The 22,439-nt window shown below is 58.1% G+C and overlaps 4 protein-coding genes across 11 annotated transcripts in view; 1 reads left to right on the top strand and 3 right to left on the bottom strand.

The window, feature by feature from the left end:
• The window catches only part of RABL6 (RAB, member RAS oncogene family like 6), a 19,090-nt gene extending 14,208 nt beyond the window's left edge, over nt 1-4,882 (bottom strand). The window contains exon 1 of the mRNA XM_057721251.1: nt 4,511-4,882. Within this exon, the coding sequence (XP_057577234.1) occupies nt 4,511-4,640 (130 nt within the window). The 5' untranslated portion in view covers nt 4,641-4,882. The remainder of the gene's footprint in view (nt 1-4,510) is intronic.
• The window catches only part of LCN15 (lipocalin 15), a 27,391-nt gene continuing 9,003 nt past the window's right edge, over nt 4,052-22,439 (top strand). The window contains exons 1-2 of one of the 2 annotated variants that reach the window (XM_057721260.1): nt 4,186-4,301; nt 6,188-6,290. Coding sequence is in view for 1 of the 2 variants with exons in the window: in XM_057721254.1 (XP_057577237.1) it covers nt 4,158-4,301 (144 nt within the window). In the remaining variant the exon portion in view is untranslated. Of the gene's footprint in view, nt 4,302-6,187; nt 6,291-22,439 lie in introns of both variants that reach the window. The other variant, XM_057721254.1, reaches the window with a different exon arrangement.
• Nucleotides 5,221-12,719, bottom strand: CCDC183 (coiled-coil domain containing 183). Its single transcript, XM_057721253.1, has 14 exons — nt 12,607-12,719; nt 11,967-12,088; nt 11,462-11,539; nt 11,090-11,257; nt 10,752-10,856; nt 9,583-9,705; nt 8,349-8,474; nt 8,194-8,245; nt 7,589-7,689; nt 6,801-6,961; nt 6,448-6,616; nt 6,252-6,362; nt 6,085-6,181; nt 5,221-5,416 (listed from the first exon to the last, which is right to left on the bottom strand). Exons 1-14 carry the CDS (start codon nt 12,674-12,676, stop codon nt 5,301-5,303), a joined length of 1,599 nt encoding a protein of 532 aa, XP_057577236.1. The 5' UTR covers nt 12,677-12,719; the 3' UTR covers nt 5,221-5,300.
• TMEM141 (transmembrane protein 141) lies at nt 14,954-16,922 on the bottom strand. Of its 7 annotated transcripts, XM_057721261.1 has the most exons (5): nt 16,797-16,904; nt 16,445-16,511; nt 16,156-16,239; nt 15,778-15,885; nt 14,954-15,355 (listed from the first exon to the last, which is right to left on the bottom strand). In XM_057721261.1, the coding sequence occupies exons 1-5, from the start codon at nt 16,848-16,850 to the stop codon at nt 15,342-15,344; spliced, it is 327 nt and encodes a 108-aa protein (XP_057577244.1). In that variant the 5' UTR covers nt 16,851-16,904; the 3' UTR covers nt 14,954-15,341. The 7 variants fall into 7 exon arrangements, 2 of the variants coding, with proteins under 2 accessions (XP_057577244.1, XP_057577245.1); XR_009051264.1 differs by lacking the exon at nt 16,445-16,511 and adding an exon at nt 16,327-16,444 and having other exon boundaries at nt 15,778-16,239; nt 16,797-16,922; XR_009051260.1 differs by having other exon boundaries at nt 15,778-16,239.

Raw genomic sequence — 22,439 nt, forward strand, 5'->3', positions numbered from 1 at the left:
TACTCAGAAATGCTTTTAAGTTTCCCCCCAAAAGTTGCACTTTTTTGTTATCCCTATCCAGTTTTACTCACTGTGGCCACAGAACATGGTCTTTATGGTACATATTCTCGGGTGTCTGTTGGCACTGTTGGTTTTAGGAACGCTCCTTGGTTTGACCAGGGCTGGGTACAGACACCTGCTGCTCTACCGCCTGGCCGGTTGTCTGACCTGCACCCAGCCTGAGGCCCCACAGCTCTAGGACACCGGACCCCACGGGCACAGCTTCCTTGTGGCTGTTTACCCACTGCTTGCTTCCACATCCCTGCTTTCCACCTCTCTATGCCATCGTGTGTTGGACATGTCTCTTACACACCACACAGCCAGGAAGAAATCAAGCTGCAGTCTTTCTGTCACTGGTGAGGCTACCTGTTCACTTTCCCTGGTTGCTGACGGAGGCGGGAAACCCCCACCGCCTCGTGTGATACTTTCCAAGTGTTGCCGTGGCTCCCTCCCCTCTTTTCTGCCTCCTTTCATGTTGGACAAGGTTTTTCTTACTCTTCTTTTTGCCTGGTATTTCTCTGGAAGATGTGCCATCTATTTCTATTCTTAAATTTTTCACATACACCTTTGCTGCAGGACAGTCTGAAGCGCATCAGCGTCCTTGACCCCCACGTAAACGCCGCTCCGGGCAGCGCCGTCCTGGGCTGCGGGCTGCGGGCTGCTCGCTCGCGTTCTGGTTTCCCCTCTGCGTTCCCCACGGGAGTCCCGATGCTCGTTCACCCATTCTGTGCCGCCCTGTGCCTTGCAGACCTCCTCTATCGCCTGAGCTCCCCCTTCATCTGTCTGCAGTAACTGTCCGTCTTGGACCGGAGAGGGGCTTCAGCGCACTCGTTTACTTGGCGTAGATTTCTAGGCCGACCGGGATTTCCCCTGAGAAGCATCTCCACCACCGTCGCGGTCAGCGTGCTGTCAGGCTCTCGGCTGTCCCTCTGCATGCACTGCTCGCTTTACGATTTTCGCCTTCGATTCTGCTGTCCTGAAATTCCCATGATGTGTGCGGCTCTGGGAGTTTGAAATCCCCAGCCTTGGGCTTCTCGGAATTTTATGCAGTCCGTGAGCTCCAGCAAGTCCTAGCCTGCGTTTCTCCAGTAACTGCCTCTTCTGCATCCCTGCTATTCTTTCCTTCTGAGACTCAGATCTCATGTGTGTGGGCATCGCCCAGCTCTGTGCCCGCATTCCCCCTGCCAGGTGCTAGCTCCAGCTTCAGCTCAGCTATCATGCTGCTTCGCCTGCCTGCTGGCTTTCTGTTTTAGTGACCACACTTTTTCATTTCTGGAGGGTCGCCTTGGTTCTTTTTCAAACATGGCTTGTCTGTTCAGAGTCTTCGTATCATCTTAGAACTGTTTCCTTCTTTTATATATTTATCAATTTTAACATATATTGATATTTGTTTTCTATCCTATTTTGAGAATGTAGTCTTAATTTTGTCTCTCTTCAACTGAAATCCTTTTAAAGTTTGAAATTTACTCTTCAAAAAAGTTAATTAGAAGAAACCATATAATGTCAGAAATAAATAAAATGATCTGGTTTCATTCGTTAAAAAAAGTAATTGGCCTCTACTTTTAAATGAAAAAGTCAAATCAATCTCAGAACCTTAGACATTGGCTCAAATAAGCGAAATAAGTGACTCACTGAAAAGCCTTTAAGAGTTCACCCAAGAAGTAATGAGAAGCCCTTTACATAAGAAGCATGTGGCAAAGCAGAGGTTTTACTAAACACGAGAACTCTGTTTCTCTTCCATGTCTTTTCTTTTATTCTAAGTAAAGATACAACGCAGAAGACACTGGGATCTACTACAGGACCCAAGAACCTCTTTCACTCCCTGATCCAATAGTAATTCACTCACACTGCCACACACTTCCAGCAAAATAGGAAGTCATTTTTTTTTGCATTTTCATAACGAAAAAAAAAAAGCATATGGTTTATCTTGGATGCAGATGATGCAACCATTCACTCTGCAGGGGGCACGACTGAAATCCAATGACGCGCGTCCGAGGTGCCACCAGCAGGGACCGCTAGAGTGACGCCCAGCTGGCCCCCTCCTCCCGCGCAGCCCCTCCCAACACAACGGTAGCTCCTCTGCTCAGAGCCCTCTAAGGTTCCACGTTCAGAGTCCCCAGAAGGGCGTGAGGGCCTCATTTCTGTGACTTGACCCCATGCTTCTCTCCTGACCTTGCTCCACTGTGACCCCCGTGGCCCTTCTCCGTGAGGCCCGCTTTGACCTTCTACTTAAAGTCCCAACCCCAGCCCTCACCCTGCTCTGCTTCTCCACCCTTCAGACGGGTTATAGGGTTACTTTCTCGCCATGTTTAGTGCCCACAGTCTGCCTTTCTATCCCCCTTAGAATGGAAGCTCCACAAGGCAGAGACTGCTGTCTGGGTTTTCACTGACGAACGCTCAGTAAATATTTGCCAAGTAAATGAACGCTATGGAAGGAAAACCTATTATAAAGGAAAACGTGGCAGATCAAGGGCAGCAAAGGCTCAGGAATTTGCAAATCGGACCTGCTGGGGCAAATCAAATAGTTTGCCTAACACAGCTGTTTATTTCCGAAAGAAAAAGCTCTCTTACCCAGAAACCACCTTTTCAAAGGTTTCTTGGTAAGGAAGTGTTTAACTCTGTTTTAAGTTCTAGCACTGAAATCCAACTGGCCAGGACTCTGGCAATCCCAGCGCCTGGAGGCTTTCTCAGTAAGGAATGCAGTCCCCATAAAGGGCGGTCCCTGCGAAATCCACAAGAAATCCACAAGACTGGTGCTTCCCCAGGAGGACAAGGTTCTGTAAGAGACAATCATCAACTCTTACCCATAAAAATCTCGAGTGTGTAATTATCATATTGCTGGTTTGCTCCCCTAAGTAAGATGTTTTGGGAAATAAATATTAGAAATGTTCTACCCTGCCGACTAATAAAAAAAGTTTAAAGTTTCAAAATTGCACATTAGCCAACTACAGCGCTCAGTTTCTCTCAACTGCACCACCTTTCATTCATTTTGTTCCAAATCAGAATCTGTCCCTCGCCCCCCCCACCCCCCCCCCACCTACCTGAACTGAGTCTCTTCTCTGGAAGGACTCCAAGGCCCTTTCTACTTTTTACTCCCACCCATGCAGGACCAGGGGGTGTGCCCACCAGGGAGTGCTTTTCAGAAGATGAACATTTTCCAGGTCCAATTTCCAAAGGACTAAGATTAAGTTTTTAAAAACAATACCATAAGTAATAAAATTAAGAGAACCAAATGTAGACTGTAAAGACACGTGCAAATGAGAATTTTGACTTACTATTCTCTTCTTGCAATGTGAGAGAAATACACACAAAATTGGGTAGAATACATGCAAAACGACCCCTCTTCTAAACCTAAAGTCTTTCCAATCAGTTTCTTAATACTGTACATTGTTATTAAAATACAGGTGGTCACAGAGACTGGAAGGCTCCCCTGAAAGTAGCAAAGAGAGGAATGTCCAATATCTTGTAGCAACTTATGGAAATGGTTAAGAGGGAAACAATTTAAAAGCAGAGAACAACATAAAAAAGAAATCTTTAAATACTGCTGGCGAAACGGCAGCAAGATGGAAAACCTTTAAAGAGGTCAAGAAGATGGTCAGCTATACAATTTACATAATTTATAACTGACAACTGGAAACGACCTGGGCTTTCAGGGCGTCTGGTAAATAACTCCTCCCTCCGGTAGGAAAAGAGAAATCTCTACAATAACAAGAGTCTGTGCCTTCTGGAGCTTTATCTAAATATATCCCTTACAAATGCTTTTTTTTTTTTTTTTTTTTTAAAAAAAGGGGGCAAGAACGTGTGGCGTAGCTGACATTCCGTCTTCAAAGTGAATAGAAAGTCTACAAAGAAAAACCCCATAGCTCAAACTACCAGAGCCAGCGGAGTCGTCCGCCGGCTCCTCTTGCGGGTGACCGCACGGTTCATGGATGCAGACCCCCCCACCCCTTCAAGAAGTGTCACAGACCACAAACTCTCCTCACGCTATCTAAGAAGCCCTCTTAGACGAGGTCACCGGGGCCAATCAGGGTAGCGCAGATGCACCAGGAACCGCCTGGACGAATTTCACTGGGCACAGGAAACGCACGAGTCTCCCCTCGTGCCAGCATTCCTCGGCAATGACCCACAGGTCAGAGGGGAGCGCCGCGGGCCGAGGAGCCCTCCCTCCGGCCCTGGGGTCCTCCAGGATCTCGTCTCCGGCCCGCATCACCTCTCGACCCCAAGAGAACGCCCCCGGGGCACCCGCAAAGTGCTCGGCACAGGTAAGGGCTCAGCTCACCTGAACACAGACGGCGGGGCCCTAGGGGAGCGACGGGCCCTCCAGAGCCTCCCGGGCGAGGCCCGACAGGCCACCCAAGTCCTGGGCGGCGCAGCCGGGGCCTGCGGACCCCGCGGGACGGTGCCCCTGCGCCCCTGCCCGCACCCCACTTTCCACACGCCCCCGCAAGCACCCCGCGCGGGCCGCACTCACTGTTGTACTGCACCCCCTTGGCGAAGCGCCTCTGCAGCGCCTGGTTCATGGACTGCAGCCCGGCCGGGATGTTCTTGTCGCGGCCCGGAGCCTGCTCCGACCCCACCAGCTTCTTGAGCGCGGAAAACATCTTCCCGCTCCCACGTCCGAGCCCGGCGCGGCCCGCGAGTTCAGCGGCGGCGGCGCGGCGCGGACCGCACCATGTCCCGGGCCCCGGCGACCAGGCGCCTGCCTCGCGGGCGGCTCGGGCGCTCAGCCGCGGACGACCCGCTCCGGCCCCCGCGGTCCCCGGCGCGGCAGCTTTGCACTCGTCAGCGCCGCCATCTTGGCGCCGGCTCGGCGGGGCGCGCGGCTACGGGGCGCCGCGAGGGCCACGGGAGTGCGGCGCGCGGAGAGGTGCGCGGGCGCAGAGCGCCGCGGGCGCAGGACGAGCGGCGACGGGGCGCCGCGAGGGCCAGGAGAGGCCAGCGCGCGGAGGTACGCGCATGCGCGGAGCGGTGCAGGCGCAGGGCTGCGGCCTCGCGGGTCCAGGTCTACCAGCTGCCCTCGGAGTTTCAGCTCGGCCCAGAGCCCCAACCGCATCTCTGCCTGGACCCCCTACTCACTCTCACCCCTGAACCCCCGGGCCCAGATCCACACCGAACACCCCACTTCCCCGCAGACTTCCCAACACGGTCCCCCACACCTGCGTCCCCCCAGGTGCCCCGCAGTCCTGGAAAAATGTTTATTTGTGTAACCAACGACAGCAGGGGGCGGGGTGTGGGGGCGGGGCGGGTTCCTCCTCTTCCGGTCACTTCTTCTTCTTGGCCACCTTGAGCTTCCCCTCGATCAGTCGCTGGCCCTGCTTCTTGATCTCAGCCCGCGAGGGCACGTAGCTGTGGTCCACGTCGGCGAACTGGAAGGTCTCTGCAAAGGAAGAGGAGAGGGCAGCCGCGCCCGCAGCCCCTCTGCCCCGCGTGCGTCCCCAGATCCTGGGCTGTCCCCTGGCGTCCGTTCATCGCGGGGCCAATTGTACCAAAAAGTCGTATGTTTCTTCCTTTCTGTATCCCTGATGCTCTGGCATGTGGGGCCTCGCACACCCGGGGAGAGAGACAGCCCAGGACTCACCCAGCCCTCCCAGAGCACACACCCGACCACCTCTAACCTGCACCCCAAGGCTGAATCACCCAGGGCCAGGGGCCAGACAACTGGGGACAGCCCCTGTGGCCCCAAACCCGCCGGAATTATTCGAATGGGCGGCTCTTAATCGGTGTGCCCTGCCCTGCCTGGCCCTTCCCCAAAAAACCCCAATAAGGGCCCTGGCCTAGGCCTTCCCCCCACCTGCCTCCTGGCACTGGGGGGCCTCCCTGTGTCAGAAAAGGTGGTAAATTCTTTCAACGGCATTAACTTCACCAAGTCACCTCCATAAGTTAAAAATCCTGTGGGTACAACTGACATACTCTCTCCATCCCTTTAGCCCCCATTGTCCCTCCAGGCCGCCCTGGTCAGATGCAGGAAGCGCCAGCCCCAGCCTCTGCGTCTGCACAGCTCAGGCCCGGCACCGCATCTCCTCCCAGCTGCTGGGCGGCCTATACCTATGACATCCTCCTCCGTGTCCTCAAAGCTGATCCTGGTGTTCTGCTTCTCCTTCAAAGTCGAGGACTCCAGGGCATCCTTCACCTTTGTGTTGACCTGCAGGGCACGGGGAGTGTCAGCAGTGAGGGCACACAGGACATGTGGGCGCCCCCCAGCCTGGGGCTACCTCCTCCGTCCTGGACAGCATCTGCACTCGGTCAGCCAGGTACAGCAGCTTCCCCTCACAGTACGCCAGCTTGCTGTACATATCCAGGGTGGCGGAGGGCAGCGCTTCTTTCTGTAGCCGGGAGGAGCGAGTCGTCTCCCTCTGGCCCCTCCCGGGGACCCCCTGTGCCAGGGGCTCCTCCACGCTGCGCTGTTACCTGGCCCGGGGGCGGGGGCACGCCGATCAGGCGGACGTAGAGGTTGTCGATCCCTGTCTGGATGATCAGCAGCAACGCCTGGCTCTTGGTCACGTTGGCGTGGGCCAGCTGCAGCCGGCCTTCCTCCTCCTTCAGCATGTCCTTTATCTTCTTCTCAACAGACTGGAAGCTGTTGAGGGTGAGGGAGGGGGGTGGCAGGTCGAGGGAAAGGCGGTGGGGCCCCGAGCGGGCGCTGTGCTCATTTGGGCTCCAGAGCTCAGGTGCTGGGCCCCTCGGCAGTGGGTCCGTGCAGCTCCGAGCCAGCGCCAGCCCCAGGCTGTTCATGAGGAGAAAGGCAGGGGCCGCCCAGGTACCTGAAGGAGGTGGGTGTCTGGTGGAACTTGAGCATCGCCTGCTCAATCTCCAGCTTCTTCATCAGGGCCTCCAGCTGTGCCCGCCTCTCCTCACAGTCCTCCATCTGCAGCTCCAGGTTCTCCTCTGTGTTCCTCTGAGCCAGGAACCGGCCGGCGATGTCCTGGCAGGGCCAGTTGGGGCGAAGAGCTGGTGTGAGCCAGGAGGGAACTGGTTCTTCTGGGTCCTCCCAGCGGTCAGTAACACTGACCATGGCCAGGCATTGAGGGCCTCCGAGGCTTTGTGTGTGTGTGTGTCATTGCATGTCACCCTCATGACAGGCAGAGGGGGCAGAGGACCCCAAGGAAGCCAGAGAGACCACCACCCAGAAACTGTGTGGCTTTGAGTCACTCGTCCGAGGGTGGACAAGCTTGTGTCAGGACCATGGACAGAGGCTCAAGGCTTGCTAATAATAAACCCAGAGCGGATTAAAATAAAAGGGGGGGGGGAGGGCCGGGAGGGGCAGCTGCTTGGCAAGATGCCGCTGGTTTGAGAAGGGGAAGGAGTTGGAGGTGGAGGCCACCTCGTCGGGGTTTGATCTCCAAATTGCAGCAGGCTGTGTGCGGCCCCTGGAATTGCCAGCCATGTCCCGGGAGTGCCCTCTACTCTGAGCCGTGCGGCCGCTGCTTTGTGTGTCCACTCACGCAGAAGGTATCTGCAGAGCCTGGCCTGGATCAGTTGGGCCTTGGGCTGGGGCAGGGGCCCCCCCGCATCCTCCCGCCCACCCCGCAGGAGTGCCAGGGAGCAGCACCCAGAGGTGAGAGCACCGCACAGCAGTCTTGACTTTCTCCACCAAAGCAGTCAGGTCCGTCTGGTATTCGACGTCAGCCTTGGAGGTCTCTCTTCTCCTCGCTGGGCACAGCAGAAAGGAAGGATGGCCGGCATGCAGGAAGGGCGTGGGAGCTCTGCGCGGGGCCGTTGGGTGCCCCCGTGTGTCGTCGGGGAGGCCACGCGAGAGCTGGGGGCCCCCCAGAGTTGCCCTCACCTTCACCGGCCCCCTCCTCGGCCAGCCCTTGCGGGATGCCGCAAGGCAGCTCCAACCCGAGGAGGACCAGGAGCAGCCCGGCACCGCGGGGCTTCGTGGTGCTTCTCAGAGGCGGCTCAGGGGTGCCAGGGGCATGGCCGAGTGCATTTCACAGCTGAGAAGCGGGGGGCTCAGCCACACCTGGCTGAGAGCCCAGAGCCGGCCGCAGCACCTTGAAGAGTGCGCTGCGGCTGTCGGTGTGCACCTGTGCAGGTCTAGCCAGGGAGGGGCCAGCGCTCATCGGTCTCCCTCACCCCAGTCACTGCAGGTTCCCCCCTCCCCTACCTCGTGGTGACCGACTTTGGCTGGGGTGGCAGGACCTGAGCCCTTACCTTTCAGGGTTTCTGGGCCCATCAGGTTGGCAAAGTCCAAGTCCCGCCGGCCCTGAGGAGGGGGCGGAGGAGGTGAGGGACGTCCTCTGTGGGGGGGGGGCAGGGACTGTGCTGGGGTTGGGGAGGGTGAGGCTGTGCCTGTGGCTGGAACTCACCCAGCGGTACTTCTCGCTGGTCTCCTTGGTGTGGATCCTGTCAATCAGCTTCTTCTGTTGGTTCAGACGTTTCTCCCGCGCCCGGCGCTCCTCGATGAAGCTGGCCTCCCCTTGCCTCATGTTCGTCTGGGGACACAGGGTGGGGTCTGTCCCACCAGCCAGGCCACCCGGGGCGCTAAGCCAGTGTCAGTGTCGGTCCCTGGCTTCCTGATCTGGGACTCCTCCGCCTGCCGCCCTCACCATCCCCCTCGCGTTCTGCCCTCCTCCGGACACCCCCTCCTGCCTGGCCTCTGAGCCTTCCCTCCTGCAGTCACTCGGGCTGCAACCACAGCCCAGGGCCGACTGGGAGGTGCCTCACAGATTTCTCTCTCCAGCCCTGGTCCTCCGCTGCCTCTGCCAACACCCCTTAGAACTCACTAAAGTGGATTCCATGTGTCTAAACACAAACTCATCAGCTTCCCCAACACCTCCTCTCTCCCACCAGGTCCTGCTCTGGTGGCTAAATCCACCGTCCGTCTGTGCCTGCCCACGCATCCTGGACGCCACACTCTCCCCTCGCTGCACATCTCACGTGCCCCACCCCTCAGAGGCGACCTCTTAAAGGTTTCTCGGCTCTGTCCGAGTTCGGTCACCCATCTCCACCACTGGTCTGGCCCACGTGACCCGCGTCTTGGCCCTGGTCCCCTCCAGTCTCTGCAGCCAGAGCACACCCGTTTGGAAACACGAATCTGATCCCGTCTCCTCTCCATCTCCTCCCAGGGCTTCAGGTTAGGGGGCTGGTACTACAGTCCCGCCACCTGCTGCCTACCCAAGCTCCAGCCTCCATGCCTCCTTTTGGCCCCGTGACATCCCAAAACTCTGGTGCCCAACCTCCAACCACCAGAACCCGCTGGGCACTGCCTCCCTGAGCAGGTCCGCGCCCCAGGGCGGCCCCGCTTCTACAGGAAGGGGCAGGCCAGCCTTGCAGGGGCCTTGGCACAGATAGGGTGAAGGGGTGGCACCTGCCCCGGCCAGGCCAATTCTCTGCCTCCTCTGTCTACCTCGTGGCTCCTGTGGCTGGTGGGAGCCCCTCTGCCCAGGCGCACGGGGGTAAGGAGAGCAGGCTGGCAGGGCAGCCACAGGACTCCTTCAGGGATGAGAGGGGGTGTGGGCATGGGGGTGTCCCGATGGACCCTGGGCCAGACAGATATGAGAGAAAGCCCTGCAGGGCCCCCAGCCTGGGACCTGAGCTCACCTTGACCTCATCCGTAATCATCATGGCATCTTGAGACATGACTGTCATATCCGACAGTTCCGAGCAGTAGTCAACCACGAGATTCTGCAGCTTGTCCAGCTCTGTGGAGTATCCTGACAGCTTCTGCAGTAGAAGGGCAAGGGCAGGTGGGCACAGAGCCTAACGGTCTCATGGGATGATCATCAAAGGGTGGCCTGCTTGCCATCTGAGCATCGCAGGGAAAGAAGAAGGAGGGAGAGGAAAGCAGACACGTGGAACTAGGGCGTGACCCTTCCGCCCCCGCACCTGCCAGGCCTCGCCCTGCGCAGGAGCATCTCAGGCTGTCGTGCCCAGGCATCCGACCCACACCCTCCTCCAAATGCATTTCCACCTGTCACCCTCCTGGCCACACTGCCCTCCAGGGCTCCCCCTCCCTCGGCCCCAAGATGAAGGCAGTCGGGGCTTCCCTCACTCTCCCTGCCCTACCTGCCAAGCTACTCCTCTCTGCACCCTGGCACCCACTCTCCAGCCCTCCTGTCCACCTGTCCTCCTCCCCATCTTCCACCACCTGGCCTGTGGCAGATGCCTGGGCTCTGCGGTGTGGGGGCTAGGGAGGGCCTCCAGTGAAGGGGTGTTGCTGCACAGCAGGGCTGACGGCCCCTGGGGGCCTCCCCGTGGCCTCCTTGGGAGGGAGCAGGTGGCTGGCTTGGAAGAGGTGCACAGCAAGCAGGTTACTGGCCCGCTCAGGGGCGGCTTTCCCTGGATGATGTTGGGGGGCTTCCTGAGGGTGCAGGACCCACCTCTTGCCCTCAGAAGCCAGGCAGGGGGGCAAAGTCAAAACAACACTGAACCATCTAATAAAACCCAGAACAAGTCTGATACAGCACGTGATGTGCCTTTCTGGAGGAGCAAGTAACAGATTCTGGAAAGAACAGTTCGCACCTACAAGGTGCCGCTGCTCGGCTTGGCGCCCAAAGCAGGGTTCAGTCTTTCTCGGGGTCTCCTGGCCTGGAGGAGAGGTGCACGCCCGGGAGGCAGCCTGCCCTGGAGGCAGCCTGCCCTGGAGGACCCCGCCCGCATAGAGATCCCAGCCCGCGAACAGACTGGGGCCTGAGAGTCCCGCCCCTCCTGGCCAGCTGGGCCCTCTGGGGCCGGGATGCGGTCGCGGGGTGCGGGGTGCGGGCGCTCACTTGTTTCAGGTGGTCTAGCAGGTCCACATACAGCAGGTGGATGTTCTGGCTTGTGGTGATCTTGACCATCGTCTTTTCTATGTTATTCTCCAACCGACGGATGACCTGGGGGGTGGGGAGGCAGGGCACATTGAGAGTGCTTGGGGACAGGCCACCTGGGAGCGCAGAGGCCGGGGGGCGCGGGGCCGGGGGTTCTTCCAAGGGGGCCGCGTGCATCTAGCCCCGCCCCTCGGGGCCCCACCGGGAGCCCTGCCTCTCCAGGGCCCTGCCCCCCTCTTCCTGAGGCCCCGCCCCCTCCAGGCCCCGCCTTGTTTCCCCCCTCCCCCCCCCCACGCCACCTGCAGCATGCGCAGCTCGTCCTTGGTGGCCTCGGGCTGGCTCTTCAGGCTGGCCAGCTCCAGCTGCATGCTCTCCAGCTTCTGGCCGCGCCGCCGCACCGAGTGGATCAGCACGTTGTGTACGTTCACGCGGTCGAAGACGTACTTGCGCAGCTTCTCCCGCGCCACCTGGGTCGGGGAGGGCACGCCCCGCGCATGGGTGCGCAGAGGCCACGGAGCCCGCCTGGAGCCGGGAGGGCGGGGAGGGACCCGTGGCGACCCCGCAGGGACCCCGGGGCTGGGAACTCGCTCCGCTCCCCCCGGCTCCACAGCCTAGTTTAGTTGGGGGTGCACTGCCTGGGTGGGGCTCAGGGGTCCCTTCTGCCACCTTACCTCCATGGTGCAGCGACTGTGTGCCAGCCTCGTGGGCACGTCCTTCCCGCAGGCTCTGGAGATGGCCCACTGGTCATACTGCGGAACGGCGGCGGCTGAGCTGGGGCCCTGCGCCTCTGCGTCCCCCCGGCCACCGGCCCCTGCAGGCATTCTCCCCTCCCCAGGCCTCTTCTGCCCTACCCTAGCCCAGCAGCAGCACCCCAGCTCCCTGGGCCACCAGGGGCAGAGTGCTGCAGGACCCCATACAGGCCATCCCTGCTTGGATGTGACGGTCTCCTCTACATGACCACTGCAGAGGGGAGCCCGGGAAAGGGAACGGCCGCTGGCTCTGCCCTTTGAGGTGGGTGGTGGGGAAACTGCCCCCCAGCCCCCCCCACCCCCGCTTCAGACAGGTTGGGGTCAGGACGGGGAAAGGAGAGGAGGTGCCCACTGTCCCTCTGTGATGGGGGGGCTGTTTCAGCAGTGCCCCCCTCCAGTAGGCAGCAGGGAGGGGCCCGGTGTCCACCTTCTTGGCCAAAGCCCACTCTTGGGACCCACGGCGGATGTTGCTGCGCAGGAGAGCCAGCGTGGCCTTGTTCTTGACCGTCTTCTCCTTCACCGCCTGGATCTGCAGCGCCCGACATTGCTCTGTGGGCAGGTGGAGCGACAGGACAGCCGGGACGTGGGCCGAGGGTCAAGGGCCTGGCTGGGATTCCAGCTGAGGCGGCCAGCGTGGGGGCATGAGTTGGCTGCCGCCAGGGCCATGCTCCTTCCTCCCGGCCCGCGTGGGGGCACGCTTGGCTCCCAGCGGTACTCATCTGGACGGCTCTCCGCGGACAGCCGTGCTGGGTGGTGGGGAGGGTGGGGTGGAAGCCAGGGACGGGCAGGCCTGTGATAGCTTCCAGACTCTCTAGCCACAGAAGTGGGTGGGTTCCCTCCTGTCCCCTCTGGTTTTGGGGCCACTATGCTCACCAATCTCCTTGAAGCCCCCAGCTTCTCCCCCCCCCGCGGATGGCAAACACCCCGAATTCCTTCTCCCAGCTCTCCTTGCGGTGAGCCGTAGAGCGGCCCCCAGCCCACACGCCCTGGACTGTCCCTGTGTTAAGATCATAAGTCCTGCAGCCGGGAGCCCTGGAGCCCCTGGGTCGCCCCCGCGGCAGCCGCACCCTGGAGCCGGGTGATGGTCTTCAGCTCCTGGATCTGCTCCTCCATCTCTGCCTCACTGCAAATCTTCATGGCCGCCCTCGGGGTCCTCCAGGGCCCCTCCACACCTCCTGCCCCCTCTGTGCTGAGCCTGCCCTGCAGAACCAGAGTTCTGATTGTCCCTGGAATCTCGTCCCATTGTGACGGGGCTGAGGTTCTCAGTGCCCAGGGAACCCAGGCATTCCTGGGCCACCCCGTCGACCCCACCCTCTGCCCCTAGCCAGCCTTGGGTTTGTTGCCCTGGACACAAGTCTTGGAGGCGCCTCTCCACTCAGGAGCGCTGCCCTGGTCAAGGCAGCTTTCTTCCCCAGGGAGGTGCTTTGTGGCGGTTTGGCACTGCACCCTCCCCATCCCCCCCACGCCCCCAGGGGCCTCCACTGAGCCTCCTAAAACTTGCAATCTCTCACTGCCTCTGGGGTCTCCGTTCCCTCACCGCACACCCCCGTCCAAACTCCACACCCTAGTGACCTGGCTCATGAGACCTCTAGCCTTGGCCTCGTTACCCCATCTCTCCCTGACCTTCCCTGCTCCACCCCCGCTGCCTGGGGAAGTCCTGGGTCTAGCTTTAGCTGTCATTTACTCCAGGAGGGGTCAGTCCCCCCTCTGCACCCCCAGCCCAAGCTTCCCTGACAGCCACGTGGCCCAAGCCTGGGATTCCAGGGGTGCACACCAGATGGGCCACTTTTTCCAACCTGCGTGAGTTTGCTAGGGCTGCCATAACGAAGCACAACAGACCCGGCAGCTTAAACAACAGAAATTTATTGTCTTGCATCCTGGAGGCTGCAAGTCTGAGGTCAAGGTGTCCCCGGGGCCCGTTTCTCCTGAGGCCTCTCTCCCAGGCTTGCAGACAGCTGCCTTCCCGCTGTGTCCTCATGGGGTCTCTCCCTGTACTCACTGTGTCCTAATCCCCTCCTCTTATAAGCACACAGTCACACTGGGTGATGACCCATCCCCAGTTGAACTTCATCACCCCTTTAAAGGCCCTGTCTCCAAATGCAGTCATCTTCCGAGGTCCCGGGGGCCAGGGCTGCAAACTGTGAGTTTGGGGCAGACACAATTCACCCACGTGCTGTTACAGTACCATCTTTCTCTGGGACGTCTCACACAGATCCTTTACTTTTCTGGTCACTCTCAGTTTTTAAAAAGTGAGTCCAGTCCCGTCTGGACTCCAGGTTCACCCTCTGCCCTCCAAGCCCAGGTGTTTGCCTCGGGGTTGGAAGGACCTGCCGTGGGCATGGCCTCTACTCCCTTGATGCCCCTGTTCCCCCAGAGGGTGAGGCAGGGCCTGTCCCCAGTACTGGCTCTCCTTTCCTCACATGGAGAACCCCTGAATTTTAGCCGGGCACCTGGCTGCCCAGAGCACGTCTGCCTTTGCCCTAGGTGTCCCACGTGACGTAGTTCTAGCCTATGGAGTGTACGCAGGAGTGGTGAGTGGCCTGCTCTCTTCCTCCCCCTCGCTCCTTCCTGTCGACAGGGATGGAGACGTGACGGCCGGAGCCCGCACAGCTGCCTGGGACCACGAGGTGGATTTGGAATGGGGGCCGTTATGGCATGGAGCACCCTAAAAGGAGCCTGGCCCCCTGACGCCGTCAGCCCCAGACCACCCCCTTGGACATTTACACGAAAGGAAAAGACAACTCAGCTTTCCTATGCGGCGGTTACCATGGGCTTCCTGGCATCTTGCCTTCCCACCAACACGTTCCCAGGCGCAACAGATGTTCTTTGGAATAACTGGCTAGGCCGCCAGGCGCAGGGGTGGAGCTGCAGCAGCGTGGCCATGCTGTGAACCCTCCCACTCAGTGTTACGGGGGAGCCCGCTGTAAAAGGGCGATGGATTTGCCCACGTCTTATATAATCTCTGCCTCTCCCTCTGTTGGGGGTGGGGGGGTGGGTAGCCTTGCCCACTCAGGAGCCTTCCTCCATGTGGACAGAGCTCCAGTAAGCTGGCTGTGGTCCCCTGCACCCCTCACTTCCTCCCGCCCCAGAGAGAAGTGACTGAATCTGATAGGTGGGTTTGCAATGATAGGCAGGTGGGCATGGCCACCTCCTGTCCCTTGTCTCCTAGGAGCCAGGTACTGCCTGGCTGTACACCGTCTGCTCTGCTCCCCGGTGCCAGGTTGCAGAGAAGCGGACCCTCGCATGGAGACCCCAGGGGGCCGGCCGGATCATCTAGTTCTGGGGTTCGGTGTTAGGAACTGCCCCAGCACCCCCTCCAGTCGGCTGTACGGTACCGAGCTGGCATTTCTCTCATCTTCTTACCACTCTGACTTGTTTCTCAACTGCTTTAGAACTCAGGTAGGAAAAGGCTGAGGTGTTTATTAGTCCACTCAGGTGGGTGGGGGGAATGCAGGGGCCAGAAAGGGAGTGTCAGCAGCAGAGAGTGCAGAAGTACCCCACACACACCGCAGAGCTGCTGCCCCCAAATACGCACGAGACAGGCCTGGTCTCCTCTAGCTCTGGGTCCACCACGTCTCTCGCTGCCCTGCAGGAGGCCAGCCACCGCAGGGACAGCACCTCCTGGCCTGACCTCCTGGGCAGCCAGGCTGGGCGGGAGCAGTTTCCACAGGTTTGACAGAGCTGGCCACACACGCGTGCAGGGGACATGGGTGTGGGGAGGCCAGCCTGGGGTGTGGAGGTGCCGAGGGCTGTGTTCTAGAACTCTCTGACCCCAGGTCTTCTGTGCCCTGCGGGATCCCTCCTAGTGGCGCCGACCTGTAAGAGGCAAAGGGAGATAGCTAGAACCACACCCCAAAGCTGCTCCTGGTCCCTGTGCTCATTTTACTGGGGCCCAAACTGAGGCCTGAAACAGGAGGGATGCAGGCAGCGGAGGCCAGGCCTGAGATCAGCTGTCTTGGTATCCAGTGCAGGGCCTCTCGATCCGGCCGCTCTTCTGGGGATGCCCACCCTCCTCACTCTGCACTTGCCCCTCCCAGGGCCACCCAACCCCTCCTGGGCCTTCCTCGTGCACACTGGGCCTGGAAGCTCTATCGGCTGCGGCTCTCTCCCCCCCCCCCCCGCCCCCACCCCCACGCACATGTCAAGGGAACAGTCCCTGCCAGCCTACACCTGGGGGCCGGTACAACTCCGGGCACTGGAGCCTCGATTCTGCGTCCCGCTGCCCCCGGGACTCTCACCTGTCTCCATGTCTTTGGGGAGCTGCCCCGTCTCCAGGAAGAGCCAAAGGTTGCTGCATTTCTGCGACTCCACTCGGGTCACCCAGTAGCTGGCCACTGAGCCTGCGACTGGGGAGTGGAGGGCAGGGGCCAGTGGGCTGGGGGACCTGCGCATCTGCACTTCTTAGGGAAGGGAGGTCAGGGCACAGGCTTCTTCTGGGCAGATGGCAGTGGTGGGGCCCGGCAGGGCTCCCACTGAGAACAGAGCGCCACCCCAGGAGGCAGGGATGCCCGGAACCACAGCCCCCCCACCCCTAGTGGGAACCCACTTCTGCTGAAGAGCCAGCGACAACTGGGGTGCATTTAAGGGGCCCCAGGCACCAGCCCTGGAGTACCCACCCACGGCCACCAGCACGTTCCACTGAAAGGGGTACGGAAACTTCTTCCGAACGAGCATCTGCAGGCCGACGGTCGCACCTGTGCCTGCCAAGAGCCATGGTCCCCATCAGCCAGCTCGTCCACGGGGCTGGCCAGGGGACCGCCGGGGCACAGCCTGAGTGCCCGCCACACCTGCCGGGCTCCCAGCACCGCGGGCAGGCGACCCGGCGCCACCTGCTGGGGAGTCAGGGTGAGACAGGAGGGTGAGGTCTCGTCACACACCAGGCAGACACACCTGGACCCAGCCTACCTGTGACAAAGGTGAAAATGCCCTTCATGAAGGCGTTCGACTGGCACGCGGCATACTCCCCCAGTCCCTGGGATGGGGAGGGGGTTGAAGGCTCAGTTCCCCGTCCATCCTGTCCCTCCTTTGGGCACACTCGGGCCCTGGGGGAGGGGACCACTCATCGTGAGGCCCTGGGGGCCTGGACACAGCCCATCTGTCCCCATGCCCACCCAGGACGCCTCGGTCTCCACAGCAAGACGGCCCCCCACCTCTGTCCCTCTTCTCTTCCCTGATGAGGGCGCTCCCACCAAGGCCCCTGCCCCGATCAGGTCAGCCTCTGAGGTCAGGGGCCCGCGTCCCAGGCCGGCCTTCTCACCGGGTGCTTGTTGGCCACGGCGTCGTCCACTCGGGACAGGCCTAGGTTCACCATGGCTGGCGGGGCGCAGGCAGCCGGCGAGCGGACCTGCGTGGGACCGGGCGGAGGGCGGGGCCGGGCGGAGAGGGACGGCGCCTGCGCAGGGCCGGGGAGAGGGAAGGGGCCGGGCGGAGAGGGACGGCGCCTGCGCAGGACCGGGCGGAGGGCGGGGCCGGGCGGAGAGGGACGGAGCCTGCGCAGGGCCGGGGAGAGGGGCGGGGCGGGGCGGGGCGGGGCGGGGCGGGCGGGCCTGCGCAGGGCGGGGCGGAGGGGGAGGAGCGGAGAGGCGAGGAGGGGGCGGGGCCGGCCGCGCGCTCCGCAGGGCGGGCTCTGCGACCTCGGGCGGGGAGGCGGCGGCGCGAACGCGGGCGCCGGGCGCGGCGGGCGCCGGCGGGGGCGCGCGCTCCTCCCCGTGGGCCGGGCCCGGGTCCCCGGCCTCATTTCCACGCTCTCGGAGATGTAATGATTACTGTCAGTATTATTTGTTGGGGTGGAGCTTTGCTTAAGGGATGACATTTATTGAAAACGACCACGGAATAGTGATGAATCCAAAGATGACTTCGAGAGTTAGTTCCCAAAATACGTGAGCCCATACTTGGTGCCAGTTCTGTGCTAGGAGTTGGGGGGTCCCAGCAGGTGTCAGAGCCCCTAGCCTTCCTAGGGCAGACAGGTAAACAGACCTGGGAGGAGGTCAGGAAAACAAAATGGGGTTGGGGATGGAGAGAGGCCAGGGTCTGTGTGTGTGTGTGTGTGTGTGTCTGTCTGTCTGTGTGTATGTGCGAGCGCGCCCGCCTGCTCTCAAGGAGAGACCGCGTGCGGAGGGTCAGGCAGAGGACCCTCAACCTTGAACTGCCTTGTGGGACTAAGCATGGCCTATTTCCTTAAGCTTCAGGAGGCCCCTGTGGCTGGATCTGAGGGCGCGGGGCAAGGGTTGGGCTGTGCCTTGAAGCCTGGTGGGACCTTCAGTTCCTCTGATTGCGGTGGGAAGGCACAGGCAGCCTGGTGGACATCTTGCTGTTCCTGCACGGTGGGGGACTAGCCTTCCAGGAGTGCATCTGCTAAGGTTTAGAGAGTGTTTCAGCAGTTGAGCAGGCAGGGGTGCGTTGGGGTGCAGGGGTGCTGGGGTGCTGTCATGGTGTAGCATGCTGTCAGGATATAGGGGGATACTGGGGTGCAAGGTGCTGTCAGGGTGCATGGGTGCTGTTGGGGTGCATTTGGAGGCTGCACTAACAGGCCTTGGCACTGGGTTCGAGGTGCCAGTGAGGAAGGAAGGAGACCCAGGCTGACCTCCAGGTGCTTGCCCTGAGCACAGGTGGGCACAGCAGTGGGGGGCTGAGGGGAGCTGGGGATGTGGGGTGGCACCAGGAGGTGGTTTGGGCTCCGTGGGGTCTGAGATGTCTGGAGACAGGAGAGTGGGGTGTGTGAATTTGGCTTCTTTAAAGAAAAATTGATTATTACTTGTTAATGAAAATAATGTATATTCCATACAAAAATGAAAACTGTGCAGATGCTCCTAAAGTAACATGCACACCCTCCATCAAGGTGGGCACCGGCTGGGACATTCCCTGTGCAAGCGGATGATGGGTGTGGGGGGTGATGGAGGGGAGACGTTGGGTGAGGAAGAGACACAGGGTGCAGCCGTTCCGAGCACCTGCTCCTTCCCAGGGCTCTGGAGAGAACTGCCCTGGGGGCCCTCTGGGGGGATTGGAGGTGCGGGCAGTTTCACCAGGTGCAGAGTGATCCAGAGTCACTACTGGCTCTGTGACGAGGTGTGGCTGGGTCACTTCCACTCCAGTTAAACCCAGAGTTAAAGAGGGGTGCTGCTTCTTCTTTGTCTTTTTTTGGTCTTTTTTTATTTTGGGGTGTTGTTTGTTCACGGGTATCTTTGGAAGTGTCACCATGAAGTGGCTCAGTGGCTCAGCAACTTACTGTTGACGTCACTTGAGGAAATTGGCTTTCAAGCCTAAGCAGAGGATCCAGTGCTTAGTACAGAGTCATTCTTTTTTTAAAAAAATATTTATTTATTTTTTGGCTGCGTTGGGTCTTTTTTGCTGCACGGCGTTTCCCTGGTTGGGGCAAGTGGGGGCTACTCTTCCTTGTGGTGCAGGCTTCTCATTGCGTGGCTTTTCTTGTTGTGGAGCACGGGCTAGGCACACGGGCTTCGGTAGTTGCAGCACATGGGCTTAGCTGCTCCTCGGCATGTGGGATCTTCCCGGACCAGGGAAGTCCCCCAGAATCATTTGGATTGACTGGCACAGATTTCCCACCCTTGGCTTAGATCATCTTAGTATTTAGTTTCTCTTGCAGGCTGTCTACAGACTCCTGTTCCTCAGCTTTGGGAGTCTTAGAGCACATGAACTCAGAAAGCTGTTTCATCTTCTCTTGTGTTGAAGAGACAAGTGTGGAAATTCTACTGCCATAGGAAGTATTCTTTTGCTTCCAAATCTATTGCCTTTCCCCAATTCCCTTTTTGTACCATTCATTTCTTCTTGGCCTCCATAATCTGAAAGTGGACTGAATTGTTGAAGTTTTCCATTTTCTTCAAACAGCTCTTTTGACTTACAAATAGGTAACCCATGTATTTCAGGCTGAACCTTGCAGCATTGTTCCTGCCCACTGCTTTATCTTCAGGAAGTGTCCCCATCCAGGAATTGCTGATCTACCTATGTGCCACCAAGCTCCAAGGAACAGACACTTGGATTCAGGTGACCTGAAAGTAAAGATTTCTGGGAATTAAAGCAGATGACACCTGACCAGACAGCTTTCCCGAGGTGCCTGGACGCAGCCTGGACGTTCTTTTCTCCCTGCTGCTGCTTCTCTTTCTCTTTCGTGAGAAGACAACACCCTTGTGAAAGGAGGAAGTCTCTTCTTTTGATCATGGCCTTAGCATGATCCCATGACAAGTGATTATTCTTTTACTTGCTTTCCGGGGAAGTGTTCCACGGCTCAGCATTCAGAGTTTTTCTTTCATCTGAACTATTAACTGACTCTGGGTTCTTATCTACACTCAGGGTCTCTGAATTTGCAAACATACAGGCTGTATTTCTATTTTATTTTAGTTTATTTTAGATTTATTATTTATTTGCTTTATTTATTTTGGCTGCGTTGGGTCTTTGTTGCTGTGCACAGGCTTTCTCTAGTTGCAGCAAGCGGGGGCTACTCTTCATTGTGGTGCATGAGCTTCTCGTTGCGGTGGCTTTTCTTGTTGCTGAGCACGGGCTGTAGGCGCCTGGGCTTCGCTAGTTGTGGAGCGTGGGTTCAGTAGTTGTGGCTCGAGGGCTCTAGAGCACAAGCTCAGTAGTTGTGGCGCATGGGCTTAGTTGTTCTGCAGCGTGTAGGATCTTCCAGGACTAGGGATTGAACCCATGTCCCCTGCATTGGCAGGCAGATCCTTTTTCTGTTTTTTTTTTAAGAACTTTTATTGAGATACAGTTAACATACAATAAACTGCATATATTTAGAGTGTACTGTTTGGTATCCCAATCTCCCAATTCATTCTCCCCCAACCCTCCCCACTTTCCCCACTTGGTGTCCATATGTTTGTTCTCTACACCTGTGTCTCTATTTCTGCCTTGCAAACTGGTTGATTTGTACCATTTTTCTATATTCTGCATATATGTGTTAATATACGATATTTGTTTTTCACTTTGTGACTCATTTCACTGTGTATGACAGTCTCTAGGTCCATCCATGTCTCTACAAATATCCCAGTTTCATTGCTTTTTACAGCTGAGTAATATTCCATTGTATATATGTACCACATCTTCTTTATCCATTCATCTGTTGATGGGCATTTAGGTTGCTTCCATGTCCTGGCTATTGTAAACAGTGCTGCAGTGACCATTGGGGTGCATGTGTCTTTTTGAATTATGATGTTCTCTGGGTATATGCCCAGCAGTGGGATTGCTGGGTCATATGGTAGTTCTATGTTTAGTTTTGCAAGGAACCTCCATACTGTTCTCCATAGTGGCTGTATCAATTTACATTCCCACCAACAGTGCAAGAGCATTCCCTTTTCTCCACACCCTCTCCAGCAGTGACTGTGTGTGGATTTTCTGATGATGCCCATTCTAACCAGTGTGAGGTGATACCTCACTGTAGTTTTGATTTGCATTTCTCTAATAATTAGTGATGTGGAGCAGCTTTTCATGTGCCTCTTGGCCATCCGTATGTCTTCTTTGGAGAAATGCCTATTTAGATCTTCTGGCCGGCAGATTCTTAACCACTGCGCCCCCAGGGAAGTCCCTGTATTTTGAATATCATGGGTTCCGAATACTTCTTTTGAGATGGCAGCACTATTTGTAATGCATCTTTGAAGTTGTGCTCTCTTTGCAGGCTTCACGAGCTACGGCTTCACGCTTGCCTCTGTGCTGTTTCTGCCCAGCGTGCGCGTGAATTCTTTCAGTTCGTGTGTTGCTTCTGTATTTACTGTTCCCTTTTCTCTTCACAACAAAAGGCAAGCCTCCCATCCATCCACTTTACTAAACCATCCTGGCTGTCTCAGTGGGAAGTTCCAGGAGGCATATTTGACTCCAGATTTCCCTACGTGGGGAGAGCGTTGTTCCCTCGAGTCAGAGCAAATACCAATGAAAAATGATTGGAAAAGAGGATACTTGGGAATTCCCTGGTGGTCCAGCGGTTAAGACTCCAAGCTTTCCCTGCCGAGAGCCCAGGGTCAATCCCTGGTGGAAACTCAACTGCATAGAATGAGGCAAAGCTGCAGCATGTCTCGCCTGCGTCTGCGTGGTCCTTTGATTTGTTCAGTTGGCCACCTTCAGGCGTAAAGTTCGTGTTTGGAACCATCACACAATTTGCAGTTGTTGTGTTACTCTTAATTCTGTTTTGTATGAATATTTTAAGTTCTGCATTTTGTTGCCTGCCAAGCTTTTGGAAAAAAGATGTATCCAAGAAAGTGATGCTGGCTCAACATTTCGAAATGATCTCTCTTGGCCTTAAATAATAAAAAAGCAACATGGGTTTATTCAGGAACAGCGAAGAACTGGAATACTGGAATTCAGGACGAGGAGCCTAGGGCAAACCACAAGCAAGTGCAGAGAACACAGGAAACCCATTTATAGAGCAGAAGTGGCCTTGGCAGGGGCTGTTGTAAACAAAGAGTCCATTGGAGGAAACTGGGAGTTGGAAGTGCGGTGGCTGTTCATTGGCTGCACTGTGGTGGTCTCTCATTGGCTGGGCTGTTGCCGGTCAGAGAGAAAACCTTCCTTCCTCCTGCTGGGTCTGCAGTGGAGGCTGAGAGGTAGGGTGGGGGAGCTGCACTTATGGCCTCCTGACCGAGCCTTAGTGAGGATTCCCTTTAGTAATTTGCACCCAGTGGAGAGGCCTGAGGGTCCAGAGGGAAAGCACCCCATTCTTCCAAGAATGCTGCAGCTCCCTGGTTCCAGACCTGGACCCCCACCCCCACCCCCAGCTCTTCTCCACAGAATTGGAACCCAAGTTGTGCAGACACAGCACTTTCCCCACCTTGGCCAGCTGCAAGCATCTGTGCCCCAAGACCCTTCTCCAGCAGGAGGGCAGACACCTCACCCGACCCCACCCAAGGTGCTTCTGAGAATCACAGGCAGATGGACATGTGCCCTGTGACAA

Source organism: Hippopotamus amphibius, chromosome 2, assembly GCF_030028045.1.
Source record: "Hippopotamus amphibius kiboko isolate mHipAmp2 chromosome 2, mHipAmp2.hap2, whole genome shotgun sequence".
Classification (NCBI taxonomy): Eukaryota; Metazoa; Chordata; class Mammalia; order Artiodactyla; family Hippopotamidae; genus Hippopotamus; species Hippopotamus amphibius.

Excerpts from the sequence above, each read along its gene's own strand:
- TMEM141 (XM_057721261.1), bottom strand. The coding sequence starts at position 16,850 with ATGGTGAACCTAGGCCTGTCCCGAGTGGACGACGCCGTGGCCAACAAG. Across the intron at positions 16,512-16,796 it reads CCGTGGCCAACAAGCACCCG|GGACTGGGGGAGTATGCCGC; the intron begins GTGAGAAGGCCG and ends TCCCCATCCCAG. Across the intron at positions 15,886-16,155 it reads GAACGTGCTGGTGGCCGTGG|TCGCAGGCTCAGTGGCCAGC; the intron begins GTGGGTACTCCA and ends TCCACTCCCCAG.
- CCDC183 (XM_057721253.1), bottom strand. The coding sequence starts at position 12,676 with ATGAAGATTTGCAGTGAGGCAGAGATGGAGGAGCAGATCCAGGAGCTG. Across the intron at positions 12,089-12,606 it reads GACCATCACCCGGCTCCAGG|AGCAATGTCGGGCGCTGCAG; the intron begins GTGCGGCTGCCG and ends ACCTGCCCACAG. Across the intron at positions 5,417-6,084 it reads CACGGAGGAGGATGTCATAG|AGACCTTCCAGTTCGCCGAC; the intron begins GTATAGGCCGCC and ends CTTCCTTTGCAG.